This window comes from Thamnophis sirtalis, unplaced genomic scaffold (assembly GCF_051295495.1).
Source record: "Thamnophis sirtalis isolate CommonGarterSnake01/CBP01778 unplaced genomic scaffold, rThaSir2_p1.2 scaffold_1, whole genome shotgun sequence".
NCBI lineage: Eukaryota > Metazoa > Chordata > Lepidosauria > Squamata > Natricidae > Thamnophis > Thamnophis sirtalis.
In genome coordinates this window covers 106512332-106528515 of record NW_028261381.1, presented here as the reverse complement: position 1 = coordinate 106528515, position 16184 = coordinate 106512332, and the positions used below count along the sequence as shown (strand labels likewise).

The window sequence follows — 16184 nt, the reverse complement described above, 5'->3', positions numbered from 1 at the left end:
TGTTTGGGAACATACAACTGCTTATTAGTTTTCTTAATCTAGTTCTAAATCATATCAAATGGCTGCTAGCTAAGACTAGAATGTCAGCATATCTTAGTAACAGCATGTTGAAAAATGATACTGCTTATATTTATACAGCAGAAACCCCAAAAACTGCTTTATAGTTTATTGCAGTGTGTGGACGCAGTTATGCAAAAAATTGTCAAGTAAAATCATAATTGATAATGGAATAATAATAGTATTTGCATTAACAGACTGTTGCTATTGTCTTGTACTATAAAAGTAGATAGTTTGCTTAAAAGCATAATCTAGAATCGAAGTGATAGGTCTGTATACATGCAAACATGTCCTATATTAGGTGGTATTTTCAGTTTATAATTAGCAATTGTGGGGATGGTAAAGTGCCTTCTAAGACTTATATTTCTAGAGATTTAAAATGTGTTTATTTTTTTTATTCATATAATGCCAAATGCAGTAAACCTATTGCTTATCCCAATTCTAAATGCAAATGTGATTATTATTTATGAGGGGTTCTTTTAAAGCAACCAGAGGCCCTAATGGGTCTTGCAAAATTCATAGACTAGTCTAGTGTTCATAGAATAAACAAAGCAGTTTGTTTTTAAAGTGAGTATAAATATTTTCTTTATTTTTTGCTATATTAAATATATAAGTGTTTATCAAAAATTGCAATACTTTTGTATTGCAAACTGGCTTTTCAATTTCAATTTCAATTTAACCCAGATTGCTCATATGTTTGCTTTTGCAGCCTTGAGACTTAGTCATTTCTTGCTTGCTATCATGTGTAGTTCTCAATGCAAAGTTAGGAGTAATCCAATATGTATCCTTGGAATGAAAACTGATTGGTAGGTTCACAAAAATATCTTTGTCCTGCGTAAAATTGATATCCCAGAGTGCATAATGTCCCTGACGGACATTAAAGCCTGTGAAATCTAGTCCTTTCCATATGCACTTGTTCTAGATAGATAGATAGAGAGAGAGAGAGAGGGAGGGAGGGAGAGAGAGAGAGAGAGAGAGAGAGAGAGAGAGAGAGAGAGAGAGAGAGAGAGAGAGAGAGAGAGAGAGAGAGAGAGATTGCTACAAATGTTACATAATTGGAACTGGGTTTTGGGGTTAAAAATTTAGGCTAATGTAAAGTTTCTTTTATTTTCTCATGTATCTAGATGACATTAGTGTCTTGATTTTTTTTCCCCCTCAGATCAGATTTTGCTTTGTTTAAGTTACCTATTGTCAAAAGAAGTTACCCTGATTTTTAAATGTTTGGTCTCACTTGAGTGGCACCTGATAAAACTCTCCTGGCCCAATCAGTTTTTAAAAAGTGACGAGCCTTTAGATCAGTGTTTGTGAACTTTTTAGGCTTGACATGTCAAAAATTCAGAAAATGCCCAACTTTGCTCTGCTGGCACGTTACACACCTGGCAAAAGAGAAGCAATTATATTTTCTCCATTTAGGCCACCCTTAACAGTGGCATGCAGAAGCAGTGCTAATGCTAAGCTCAAATAGAGGCCCCGGGCTCAATTTTAACCCTAACCTGACTGCTGCCATTCAAAAAGGCAACCTGGTGCTGTTCCCCAATAACCTCTGTGCTGGTTACCTTCAGTCAGTATTCTCTTTGTATTGACAGACCCCTGTAATGTACCCAAGGCTGCTGTGGGTTGCATGAGGCCTAGGTTCTTGGAGCTTCAGAGAATTCTCTTGTGCAGCCTCTGAAACTGCATAAAAGCACGCTCCATTCTCACACAATTTTCAGAGGGTTTGGAGGCAATGTGATATCCCATTATCTCGTGGCCTCTGTAGACTCCAGAAATCACACAAGAACAGGTCATGCTTTCAAGAATAGTTATTAGGTATTGTTAAATGCTGGTAGCCACTCAAAACATTGTGGCATGTCACCATTGAGAGCCATGTCATAGGTTTGCCACCACTGCTTTAGATTCTCCTAAATTTCAATTCTCTAGTATAGCCAGCATGCCCATAATGAGGATTTCTATGATTTCAGTTTATCAATCTCTAGTTTAAAACTTTATATTAAAACGCTCATTCTTTCCACTTCTGTTTCATTTGTTTTCATGGTCATTCGTTTCTGTTTTTTCCAAAATAGAAACGGTCCCTTGGAAAGCAAAGAAGGAATCAAATATTATAGAAAATAATAGGCAGTTTTTTGAGACAGAAGCATGACAGATTACCCACATTCCTCTGATTTTTATTTTACTTGTTAAATATTTTTCTCAGATTGCCATTGATGCTATACTTGAGTAATTTTCATAAATGTTATTAAATAACTGTTTCTTATTAGTATATGCTACATATTTTTAATACCTGGCTCCTTGCTAATTTTTTTATTTTGTCCTGGAAGATAAAATCCCCATGGCACCATCATTAATCTGTCTAGTGCTTTAATAATTCTTGTCATATTGCTATTATGGACAAGTGAAGGCAGTTTCCTGGAATTTGTCAGTCATCTTATTCCATGTTTATATGTACTGAGATGGCATGTAGACAGAGCCTTGTATATCCTGCCTGAACATCAGAAGCCTGCTTCCCATTAATTGAATTTGGAATGTGGGTGAGCTTAATACTTTCATTCTGCTGTCCTACACCTATATTTTATATCTTTATTTATTGGTTATGTAAACTGAATATTTCTTTTACTAAGCACACTAGGCTAGATTTTAATTCTCGACATTTTCAAAATGCAATGTAACTCTTATCAATTTACGCTGCATGAATTTGCATTACAAGGCATTCTTGAGCCTCATTATCTTATCCCAGACTCAACAAACAACAAATGGAAATATTTTGAAAGGGAAGAAAATCAATAATGAATCGTAATACAGCAGGCATATCACAGCATTCAGAACAGCCAGAATTCTAGAACAGTGCTAGTTGAAACAGCCAAGTTTTGTTCCACTTTGAGAATAGCTTTCCTCTGCGTTCTTTAGCACATACACATTTAGAAGAAGCAGTCGTTTTTTTCTCCCATTGCACTTTATAGCTGCAGAAACAGCAAAAGAAACGTATGCTGCTTCTACTGCTTTCTCAGTGCAGTTCAGAGTAATATTTACATTGTTTGTTACATAATAGTCCTTTTCTTTCATTTACAGGTAGTCCTCAGTTAATCACCATTCATTCAGTGACTGTTCAAAATTACATTGAATGAATTCTACTTATACCCTCAAATTATGGCCACTGCAGCTCCCCCATGATCACATAATAAAAATTTGGGTGTTTGACAGCCCCCTACACTTACAACTTCAAGTCTCCCCATCCACCTATCTCCTCCCCCTCCCCCCCAAAAAAATCTCTGTCCTTGTGGCCACTCTGCTCACTGGCATTCCTCAGTGATCCTGGTACTAAGACCGAAGTAGAAGCCCAGGACCTTCAGCAGTCTCAGCCAGCCAAGAGATTAATGTCACGTAGGGCAGGGAGCTTTACTGATACCAAGGGGAATGTCAAAGACACATTGCCTCTTTCTACCCTAGAATCTCAGTAGTAATTATAACTAATTCAGATTGCATTTTTATAAGTATGAAGTTAAGATGTTCTTCAGTTAGTATTAGTTTGCACTTATTCTGATCTGTTGCCCTCCTCTCAATTACAGGGCTTAATATTTGGTGGAGCCTAAATATAATTTCTACTATTGTTGAAAAATATTCACCAATTGATTAATGTTGCTAAAGCAAAATACATGGCATGGTTCACCATGCTCTTAAATTGTTAGAGGAAGCATCTTTATCCTTGGTGATGAAAGAGCATGTGGCTTAATTTGCTTCATTTTGTCCATTATTAAACAGAATGTTTGGAGGCTTATTACTGGAAGGCCAGGGGCATTGGACAAAAGGTTTTATGTGCTGTAGTTTTGAAGATGTGTCTCAATGATCAGAGAATTAGTGAGATGTAATTGGGAGTTGAATTAAAACTGGGGAAAGAGATTTAGGTTTACCCCTCAGCTAGGGTTGCTTCATGGGCAGCTTTGAGTGAATCAGTCCCTCTCAGCCAACTTACTTGTAGGATTTTATTTGGGGAGAAAATGGGCAGAGAGAGTAATATCTCTACTGTTGTGAACTCCTGGAAACAAGTCAGTATATAAATTATTTGAACACACAAAATTGCTATTGTAGACTGAATTTAACTTAAAATTGCATGCTGGATTATATGGGATATGTTATTGGTCTATCTAACCTTTTTTATTGACATTGATTGGCAGACACTTCCCTTCTTTCAGGTTTTCTTTTATGTCCTGGATTAAATTTGAAATCTTCAACTGTAATATGTGCTTTATCATTGGCGACAATGTCTTAATTTAAACCTGTAGCTGCTGGTGAAATCTGCAGGGAAAATGACTAGAGGCCTCTTAAGGAAGCCCTCTCTGTGTCTTTGTACCCTTGTTTATTTACTACTTTTTGGGACAACAGTTCAGTACTCCCTGTTACTATCTACTTATTAAATCTATTTTCTTTGAGAGGTAGCTCTTTTATGCCCTTTGCTATTATTCTGGAAATTTAAAAAGTCATAATGCAAAAATTGAAATAATTTCAGTGGTGCCTCCTCTTGACTCTGAAGCTTGGAAGCACAGGGACAGGATTCACTCTTAAGCGAGTTTCACAGAGCATAAACAAAATCAAAACTTTTTAAAAGAAAAGTAAGAGGTAAATAAAACAAAAAACTTTGAGTAATAAGATATAAACATTCATTGTTGAAATAAATTGCAGAACTGTCCAGTTCAAGTTATATAGAAATGGGTAAATTGTTAAAAAGGAAAAATCTAAAATACACATGGTACTCTTCTATTAAAAGTAGAGGCCTCTACACCCAAAGTTTCCAGAAAAAGACGAGCAAAGTTACATATTATTGTTATGGATCACAAGAATTTCCAAAAGCATGAATCTTCAGCAGACAGCCTGAAATATAGATAAAAGGTCAAAGATTTCCAGATTTCATACCCTATATGAAATTGTGACACCTTGGACCAGGCAAATAAATAAATAAATACATAAACAGAAACAAATGCCTGGCTTGAGATTTTTGCTATTTACTATAGAAATAGCAGGTTTCTGAAGCGAATGTGTTTCTACCTCAGTTTCCTAGACTTTTCCAGCTTCTTGCAAATACAAACTGTTACTCAGAGATTGATGAAGAGATGGAAAACCTTGCTCTTTTCCAGCCACAGTCCACAGACTTCTGGTGAGTTCTTTGTTGTAAAAGGATCAACCTTTTGTATTTATAGCAGAGGGAGGGACTCAGGTAATCTGACTCTGCACATAATTAAGAGCCATGTGTCACTTATGGTGGGGTGGGGGGTGTTAATACGCTCACTCTGACAAGCAAGTTACAATCACAACAGCTACATTCCAAGTATGAAAGACTAGAATCCTTCAGTTAAATAGTTTTGTATCTTTTATAAAAACTTCTGTACACATTTTGGTAACATATGGGCAGCAATATTGGCTCACAAGGCAGAGAGTAGTATAACTATATGATGTGCTGGTCAAAATATTAAAAATTGATGTTTAATATTTTCAAAGAGTGCTGTATGTATGAATACAGCAAATAATTTGGAAGGTTACATGTTCTTTATCTCAGTAAAATATATTAACTAAAAGTCTTGATTGACCCAAATTATGGGTGTGAAAGAACTGCTGGCCTGTCTAGTAGTAGACACACACATGGAAGATTGAAACTTGGAATGTAAGAAAAATAAATGGAAATGGTTATGGATTACTAAAGTCTGGTATATGAAACAAAAAACTATTGAAAATAAATACTATTATAAAAACTATTGTAATAAATATTAAAATATTCTGATTTTGTGGAATGGAGTTGATTAATGCATATAGGGAAGTGAAAGATATATTTAATTATGAATGAGAAGACTAAAATGTCAGAACATATGATTGCTATCAGTTAGATTTGGGTCTCTATGAAAATAGGAATTTATAGGTTGCATATTTTTATGGGAGTGTAAATAATAATGGAAGAACCAGAACTCAGTTTTGGTAAAAATTGTGCAACAATTTGTTTTCGGGGGGTGTTGTACAACATACCATATTTTTCGCAGTATAAGACGCTCCGGAGTATAAGACGCAACAAGATTTTGAAGAGGAAAATAAAAAAAAAGTTTTTGCCCTCTGCAAACCTCCCAAAACCAGTCTGTTTTTCATGAAAATGGGCCTGTTCCCCTCCCCCCCCCAAGGCATGAATAGCCTTTCGGTGGGGCGCAAAAATGAGTAAAAAATGACCTGTTTTTCACAAAAACGGTCCCATTTTTCATACAAAAAGGGGCATGGATAGTCTTTAGGAAGCTTATAGAGTGCTCCTGGGGGCTGGGGGGGGATTTATAAATTGAGTAAAAAACAGTTTGTTTTTTGCTCATTTCTGTCCTCCCCAGCCCCCAGGACCTCTCTAAAAGCTTCCTAGACGCTCTGCAGGGCCATTTTAGTGAAGGAGGTGGGGTTTTGGGAAGCCAAAAATCCTATAATCTGTGTATAAGACGTACCCAGATTTTCAGCTTCTTTTTTGAGGAAAAAAAGTGTGTCTTATACTCTGAAAAATATGGTAGGTTGTCCTCAACCTATGACCACAATTGAGGCCAAAATTTTTGTTGCTAAAGGAGACATTTGTTAAGTGAATGTTGCCCCATTTTACAGCTTTTCTTGCCACAGTTGTTAAGTGAATCACTGCAGGTGTTAAGTTAGTGACATGGTTGTTAAATGAATCTGGCTTCTCCCTTTGACTTTGCTTGTCAGAAGCAAAGAGTGTTAACATGACTTTGGAACATTGCAATCGTAATAAATATGAGTCAGTTGCCAAGCGTCTGGATTTTGACCATGTGACCATCAGGAAGCTGCAGGGGTTGTAAGTCTGAAAAATGGTCATAAGTCACTCTTTTCAGTGCCATTATAACTTCAAATGGTCACTAAACAAACTGTTGTATGTCAAGGATTACCTATTCATTTTCCTATCCTCATTCAAGATATGCAACATCATGTGAATCTTTGAAAAGGCATAGGATTTACAAAAACATTAAAGGCTTAAAATCAGAAAAAGAAAAGGAAACATAGTTAAAGCTAGTTTATTCCTGTTCCATTTACTTTGATTTTCTTATTTTCAGGTTATGCCAGTCTAGAACATAACATGCATACATTGTTCTGGGCATAGAGCAGATAGTTTTTGGTGTTCTCTATTTGGACTGAAATGCATATTCTGGGTAGATATCTTTCCAGTAAAGGGAGTAATACTGGTAAGGGGGGGGGAAGTGAGCACATATGGGAGAGGAATGGAAAGAGTGCAAGATTTACCAACATTGCCCAGTCAACAAATGTGCAATAATGTTTTATTCTGAAATTCATATATGCATGAGGTATGAACATCAACTTGAGTACAAAGATATTGTGTAACAAGAGGGAAGAATGAAACAAATTAAGTGGAGAGAAAAGTGATCAGGAGATTAAGAGAGCCAGAAAGGAGTACAAAGGATAATTCTTTGATGGACATTAGATTTTTATTTTTAAATCTCCATTTTGAGTATGTGAACTAAGCAAAAGGCGTTTCATGTATACACAAGGAAACAAATGAACATAATGTGATCTTCTTTTTACGATGAACAATTTAGAGAATTGGTAAAGGATAGACAGGTATTGAGGGTTCCAAATTTAGGAAATCCATTAGTTGATCGCAAGCGTAGAGTGAATATTAGACATGAATATTCAAGTTCTATTTTTTTTAAGCATTTGCTACAGCAGAATAATAACCACTTAGATCATGGCTTTAAGAGAGCAGATTTCTACTAGTAGTTATTAGTACATCATGGCATTTCCTGCAACATTAAAGGTCAGTGTGCCACTGAATAATAGAGATAAACACTAGGGAAAGTCTTATATTCCTATTCTGCTTGTGAATTTAATATATTTTATGTGTTTATATAAGCCCATCTGTGTATAAACTGATTTTTGATTTTAAAAAAATCATAAAAATGTGTCATCCGTAGATAAACCAACCTCAAAAGTTGTATTTTAATTTTCATAATTGGTTTATCCATGGGTGGCAAATGCTTATTCATAGACAGGATTAATTATGAGTATACATAGGATGTATGGATAGTTTAAGAACATATTATATATACTCATAGATAAAAGCCCAGCTGTGAATAATTCTAGCCCAAATTTTCGATATATTTTGTTGCCTACAATTCTCAGATTATTAAGCATGTGGCAGGCTTTTCTTTCTTACCCTCTTTTATAGGGGCATTCTCTATCTTCTCATCTATGTAGAAATAGGTAGAAAATTTTTGTTATCTCCACTTCTCCAGATTATTGGATTCACAGTTAATCGTTCCTCCTTATTTGTGAGATTAATATGACATAGAACCAAGCTACATTTGAAAACTGTAGTTAATACATTAATAAGAATTAATACATGAGTGAGATAAAAAATATGTTTTAACATCTTGGTATTTGCCATGTTAAATGCAGATATTTATTGATTTTACCAAGGGGGAAAAAGAAGAATATAATGTGAGTATAATTTTTGCCCTAATATGTTGTGGAATAAAATTGATACTGAATCAGAAAATATAACCTATCATGGTATTATCCAGAATCAGTTAATATAAAATGCAGTTGTAAACAAGCAAATATATTTGAAGTTGATAGAGATTAATGCATTAAATGTGTATGGCAGTTCACTTTGGGGAAAAGGGTATAGAATTATATCTTTGAATATTCTAATGAATGTGATTTTAAAACACTGAAATTTTGCAGGGTTTTAAAATTAGACTGTCATAGGTGGTGTACGTGACATGTATTTTGATAGAATTGTGTGTGTGTGTGTATCTCTTTATCTCATGGTGGCATAGGGGAGTTGGAAGTAGATATAAGACAGGCAACCATGGCTCCTGTTGCTAGGAAGCCTTTTACGTAGAACATTTTATGGCATGTTTTTATTTAGTTAGTATCTACACAGCTTACTTGCTACATGATAAATAAGGACAATTATATACTCAAAAAAATATTTGCCGACAGTTAGATTACAGAGATTTAATTCAACAGCATTTTTAGAACTGCATTGTTTTTACAGGACTAAACCCTGAATTTGAATCCAATAGAGCTTGAATCTTGAGAAAAATGTTCAGTATGCAAAGTAATAATTTCAACATAATATTAGTATTGTTCATTTCTATGGAGGAAAGATCATACTAGTAATTTGTTTATATTTTCAAGAATGTTTGAATAGTTTCTGAACTTCTTTAACAATGAATTTGTGGAGCTGGCAATTACTGGTAGTCTTTGACTCGCAACCACAATTTGGTCCAGAATTTCAATTCTAACTTGGTGCAGTTTAAAGCAAGCCATCATGTGACTAGACCCAATTTTAGAACCATTTTTACCATGGTCTTTAGGGTTATCACTGCAGTTGTTAAATAAAACCTCATGATCCATAAGTGAATCTGGCTTCCCCAGTTGATTTTCCTTGTTAAAACTGGCTGGGAAAGTAGCAAATTGTGATCACATGATTGCAAGATACTGCAGTCGTCATAAATGCAAATCAACTGATCACATGACTGGGGGTATTACAACAGTCATCAAGGCCATCATAACTTTGAAACAGTTGCAAGTTGAGGAATACCTGTATATATAGAGTCTCTTGTATAGTTATACATTCAAGCCAGAAATAATATTTGTTTACTTATTTTTCACATTTTTAAACCATTCATCTCCCTTATAATTCCTTATATCTCAGTTTATAAATCTTACTGGGAAATAGCAGGAGAGGTGAGACTAGTTACATATTATTTTTGTCTGGATCAAATTAGCATGCATTACTTTATAATGTTATCTCGCCTCATACACTCCAGAAGATAGGCTAAAGATACAGAAGGATCTTGACAAACTTGAACATTGGGCACTATCTAATAAAATGAAAGTCAATGGTGAAAAGAGTAAGGTTCTACATTTAGGCAACAAAAATGAAATGCACAGGTTCAGTATAGGTGGTACCTTGCTCAACAATACTAACTGTGAAAGGGATCTTGGAGTCCTAGTGGACAACCATTTAAATAGGAGCCAGCAGTGTGCAGCAGCTGCCAAAAAAGCCAACACAGTTCTAGGCTGCATAAACAGGGATAGAATCAAGATCATGTGAAGTGTTAATACCACTTTATAATGCCTTGGTAAGGCCACACTTGGAATACTGCATTCAGTTTTGGTCACCACGATGTAGAAAAGATGTGGAGACTAGAAAGAGAGCAGAGAAGAGCAACAAAGATGATTAGGGGACTGGAAACTAAAACGTATGAAGAACAGTTGCAGGAACTGGGTATGTCTAGTTTAATAGAAAGAAGGACTAGGGGAGACATGATAGCAGTGTTCCAATATCTCAGGGGTTGCCACAAAGAAGAGGGAGTCAAACTATTTTCCAAGGCACCTGAGGGTAGAACAAGAAGCAATGGGTGGAAACTAATCAAGGAGAGAAGCAACTTAGAACTGAGGAGAAATTTCCTGACAGTTAGAACAATTAATCAGTGGAACAGCTTGCCTCCAGAAGTTGTGAATGCCCCAACACTGGAAGTCTTTAAGAAGATGTTGGGTAGCCGTTTGTCTGAAATGGTATAGGATTTCCTGCCTAGGCAGGGGGTTGAACTAGAAGACCTCCAAAGTCCCTTCCAACTCTGCTATTGTATTATTGTATTGTATTGTATATCAGGAACATAATGTAATGAGTACATACACTAGGAACTCGGTGTATTACTGAGTCCTGTAATATTGTTCCATTTAAATGCAATATTTACTATCATTTTTGACTAGAGAGTGTAATTAGAATTATGAAGTAAGTTAGAGTTTCTTCTGCTCTGTTGCACACAAACATCTTTGTGGATCTGACACTGTTTATCTAACAGTGCACTCAATACTGCTTGAGTAGGGGAAATTGCACAAAACAAGTCCAGTGCATCAGCATTTTCATTGTATACTGAGCTGAGTCTCTTCATATGGTCACATCCCCTTTTTAATCCTGGTCCTCATGTTTCTTTCCCAGTCCAGCCTGTTTTTGTGGTGTCCGTTGCTGGTCTCCCTGAGCTTATGTTCCTGTGGTTTGAATGTTTTTCTATGTGGCTCAGTGTATTAAGACCTGCAGAACTTAAGTGGTGGTATTCAATTGGTTCGACAGGACAGTGATCTAGCATTAGTGGTTTGTGGTAAGCAGAGAAGTGATGGCTGCTTTTAAGTTGGAGTTCCTCCCAGAAATGATGGTGGATCATTGCTCCTTGAATGCCAGCCCGATGTAAGTATTTTGTTTTCAAAGTCATCTACATTGATACTGATTGCTTTGAGTTTGTTATTTTGGTTTGGGGGTGGGAAATTTGCTTATTTGAGTTAAAAAAAGCAAATACATGTATTTAGATATTAGAATAAAGCCTGAAATATATTTAGTTAGATCAGTAGTTAGATCAGTATTGGGCAAAATAGCCAATTGTTCCATAGTTGGCTAATTCTAAGGAGGCACATTTTTTTGTAAATATATAGCTAATAGTAATAAAGCTGTACAATTTGGCATGTCATTCTAATCTAGGAAGTAATGCCCTAAATAATGTAAATCTTTATAGCTTGATATTTAGCACATTAAATATGCAATTTAATGTACTATATTTCCTCATACTTTGCTATATTTTAAACCCAAAATTTTGTAAGAATTAATTACTATGGGCAACAGTTCTCAAAGTATTACAGTTATCTATGATTTATTATTGATGTATTCACTACATTGGAATAAACTGCCTTCAGGTAAGTGTGCTAAGTATGTTGACTTTTTTTCTTCAGATAAACTCTCAGTATGCTTTATGTAAAGTACATTACATAAGTCTTTATCATTACAGAATAATTTCTCTGAATTAATACTTTGACATGGTTGTTTGTGTCCATAGAGCTTTCTAGAATATAAGAGATCAAGTCACTTCCTCACATATCTTGAGAAATTCAGTGAAAGAAAAAGAAACACTATGGGAAGGGGAAGAAGAGTTCGAATTAGAGATATATAGGAAATAATTACTTCAGTTGGAAATATTTAGAATGAATCACAGCAGAAATGGAAATGTGTCTATCAACACTTATATCTAAATAAATTGCCTATCAGACAGTACTCAACAATTTATAGATGTATTTAGTTTTACTTGATAATGGCTTAAGGCAGAACTCCTTAGGTATGCATTTTATTTATTCAATTTATAAGGCCGCTGATATCAAACAAGTGACTATGAGTTGTGAACATTATAAAATCAATGAAAACTGAATACAAGCACAATACAAACAAAATAAACACAGCTGCCAAGAAATTACACTCCAATCAGCAAATGGAACCCTTAACAAAAATGGGACCCTTACCAGGTCCCAGTATATCACTGGGTCTTTAAGATCTTACGAAAGGTCAAAAGGGCCAGGGCTAGTCTAATCTCTGAAGGAAGAATGTTCCAGAGGGCATTTTTGTTAAGCTGTCAATGTTAATTGTATGTACCACCATGATTCACTAAAATAGCTCAATTTTTATATTTAATAACAAATGTAGTTGCTTATCCATGTCGTAGAGCTTATCCCATATCTTCATTTAAATAAGAAAGATGTATTTTTTTCTTAAAATATATTTCTTAAGCTTTGAATTAATTAAAAAAACTCATAACAGTACTTTACATTTGTTCATTGAGTATAACAAATTAAGCATTAGATGATAACAGCTGTTAGACAAAATATTGAAAGTCACTAGCATTAAAATTATACTTTAAATCTCACTTGAATTATTATTGTTGTTTTTTTCCCCTGATGGTCAGTAAAGAAGTAGATGTTGACACTTCCCTGGAAATTATGCTGCACTCCTTTGATAAATTTAAAAATTGCCCCATATACATATTCTACTTGTTCTAAACTCCAAATGTTATATATATATTAAAATTATTCTTCAAATGCTTTTAAATACTTAAAATTTAGTATACTTTATTCTTTTGAGGTGACTTTAAAGCAGGGGTTTCAAACTTGATTTCATTTGAGGGCTGCATCATGGTTGTATTTGACCTCAGGGGGCCAGGGTGGCCGTGACCAGTTTGTTCTTGAGCTTGTTTTCAGCTATGATGGCTTTCTGCCAGTGAAATTGGAGCTCGGGAGGGCCGCCTGTGGCCCTCTGAGCTCTATTTTTGCTGGCAGAGGTACCGCGGGCCAGACATTTGCTGTTTCCAGGTCTAGTTGTTTGCTGTTTTCAGGGCCAGATCTAAGCACCCTCCCGGGCCAGATTCGGCCCCCTGGACCTTGAGTTTGACACCTGATTAAAAGCAGCTTGTACTCCACAGCTGGATAAAGTCGTCTCCTTCTTGTACACTGGAGCAAAGAATATAAATACTACCCTTGCTTTTCATTCAGACACTTAATTCTAGAGCAGCTCTTCCCAGAAAAGTAATATCTTTAGGAATGGTCTAAGATGGATGTAGGACCAAGCAGCCATACTTGAAGGCATTTCTCGCTGTCATGCCTTATGTCTTTGTATCTGATGTGTTCTACCATGTATATTTAAGAAAGAAAGCCTAGCACAGTGGAAGCAGTGAAGTAACACTACTCTAAAACATTCTCCCAGGTAGGTATACAAGAGACTTCAGTTGAAGTTCTGATAGCTAGATGGATGGCTTTGGTAGTTCACATTAATCACATGAGGTAAAGGTTGGATTTAAGTAAGAGTGAGTACACAAAGAAAGAATCTCCAGTTCATTCAATTAAAAAAAATCTAAATCATCTCACTGCTTTTTAAATGTAGAATATTGGGATTTACATTACAGTGGGATTGATACATAACATAAGTTTCAGCTAAACCTGTTGAAGCACATAATGAAAGCTGAATTGAAAACTATCAGAATTGAGAGCTGTCAAAAAAGGGAATGAATATAGTATAGCCAATTCAAATTTTATTTTTATCTCCAAGGAAAATAAGATAGAAGTTTTAAAAATGTATTTTATCGATTAAAAATCATAAATGCATTAAGGAGACAGCTGTCATCGAAAGCAGTGCAACTCACAATGAGTACTTTAGCATCTTGCTAGCAGCAGCATTTGGGGGAAATCCATTTAGTAGAGCTTATTTTGATTGTTTTAAGGTAATTATTTAAAGTACACCCATTTTTATCATTTTTACCAATTATAAAGTTGATAAAGTAAGAAATGGGTGGTTTACATTTCACAAAGGAATATATGCCCTTATCGAATTTACATGCCTGCATTATACCTCTCAATTTTTTTATCTATTTCCCCAAAAGGAGAAAATCACATAGACTTAGTCATTCAGTGTTCTGTAGGGTCACCACCACAGGTTTATGGCTGAAGGTCAAATGTTTGCAGGTCATTGTATGATTTATAATCAGATGCTTTAACTGTTTTGAAACTTAATTAAGACTCAGAATAAATGAAACAGTATATCCACAGTCGAAGGTACATCTATTAGGATGTTTATATAAAATTCCCCAAAGTGGAAGAAACTGGATCTCTTAGTAATTAACTTTGTTTACAGTTTGTGTTTGGTATTCTGAACACTATCTTTTTCTGAAATTACAACTGGCATGCCAACTAGTTGATTCCCTTTTTATCATAAACAGACATTTCATGAAGCTAGAAAGCAATGTGGATTCTGTGATTCCCCCCCCCCCCCCATGTTATTCCTAAGTTAAAATCCAGAGTTTCTAGTTTAAAGTCAAAATGTAATATGTTAATTTATAATCATTGAATTTTAAAAATAAGTTGTTTGCTGAATCTCAGTTCTGCTTGCATGGTAATCCTTTTTGGGTTCTTAAAAATTTCTTTGGCAGAATCCTCAGACTAAAAGAGGATTCTTTAGGATTTACTCCAGTGGCCATTTCACCAGCATCAACACCATTGCAGGGTGTACAGATAGCCCTCAAATTGCTAGAGTATTTATTATTGGAATTTCTGTCCCTAAGTGATGCAGTTGTAAAGTGCAACATCACATGACTGTATTGCTTAGTAACAGCAATTTCCCTCCAACTACCAAGTCAGTGGAGAAGACAGCAGAAAGTTGAAAGTCCCAGATGGCTTACAGTCAAGGTGACAGATAGGTAAGCAGCTCCTGCTAGGGTAGGAGAATAAGCAAGGGGTGTGTGTGTGTAGTCGGGGAGGCATGATGCTAGTGGGACTTGAAGTGCTACTGCTCGGTAGCTGAAGGTGACCAGAGGAGATGTGCAAATGGCTAGGGGTGGGGGGCTGCAGTGTAAGTACAATAGGGATTGGGGGAGTGTGCGCCAAGATGCACAAGTGGCAGGGAAGATGCAGTGCAAGTGCAGCAGGGCTTGGGGTGGTTACTGCTGGGTGGGAGAGGGTGCGTGAGTGCAATAAGGCTCAAGAAAAATGGGAGGCCGGCAAGGTGCATGGGTGGAAGAGACTTATCCAAACAACTTGCATCCCTTTTTGTTAGCCTCCCCAATTACTTGTGGTAAGCTGGCAAATTGTGATCCTATGACTATGGAATGCTGCAACTGTTGTGTGAACTGGTTGCCAAGCATTGGGATCACAATTACCTGATTGAAGGGGTGCTAGAAGACCTGGAACTTCAAGGAACAGTCATAACTATCACTTGTTCAGTGCCATTATAACTTTGAACAGTCTCTGAACAAGTGGTCCTTAGCAGAGGACTATAGGGCATATAGAAAGTCTATACAAAATGCCAGGTTTTTGAGATGTAAAATAAGCAGACTAAGATAAACCACTTCAGAAATTTTCCCTCCTTTAATATAACATAGAAGCTGTACAATTGAATTGAAAAACAAACAAATCTTTTAGGAGGAAAAATAAAAATGAAAAACGAGAATAATATAGCTGCATAAATATTCACATGCTTCACCTTGGTAGAGATGTGGCTGGGTTCAAAATTAACCAATCACATTCAAATTGATGATAAATACAGGTAGTCCTTGACTTACAACAGTTTGTTTAGTGACTGTTCAAAGTTACAACGTCATTGGAAAAAAATGACTTAATGACCACTATTTTTCACAGTTCTTTGCAGCATCCCCATGATCACGTGATCAGAATTCAGATGCTTGGCAACTGGTTCATATTTATGACCATTGCTGTGTCCCAAATTCATGTGATCACCTTTTGCGATCTTCTGACAAGTGAAATCAGTTGGG

At 35.8% G+C, this 16184-nt stretch overlaps 1 protein-coding gene across 10 annotated transcripts in view; it reads left to right on the top strand.

Annotated features, from left to right (window-relative positions):
- The window catches only part of CELF1 (CUGBP Elav-like family member 1), a 43738-nt gene that overhangs the window by 4700 nt on the left and 22854 nt on the right, over positions 1-16184 (top strand). For 5 of the 10 annotated variants that reach the window (XM_087720903.1, XM_087720902.1, XM_087720901.1 and 2 more), the window contains exons 2-4: positions 5100-5203; positions 8491-8532; positions 11183-11296. The exons of 1 other annotated variant lie outside the window; for it this stretch is intronic. In XM_087720903.1, the coding sequence (XP_087577029.1) occupies positions 11226-11296 (71 nt within the window). In that variant the 5' untranslated portion in view covers positions 5100-5203; positions 8491-8532; positions 11183-11225. Of the gene's footprint in view, positions 1-5099; positions 5204-8490; positions 8533-11050; positions 11297-16184 lie in introns of those variants that run through there. 4 more of the 10 variants (XM_014055152.2, XM_014055155.2, XM_087720894.1 and 1 more) reach the window with 4 other exon arrangements.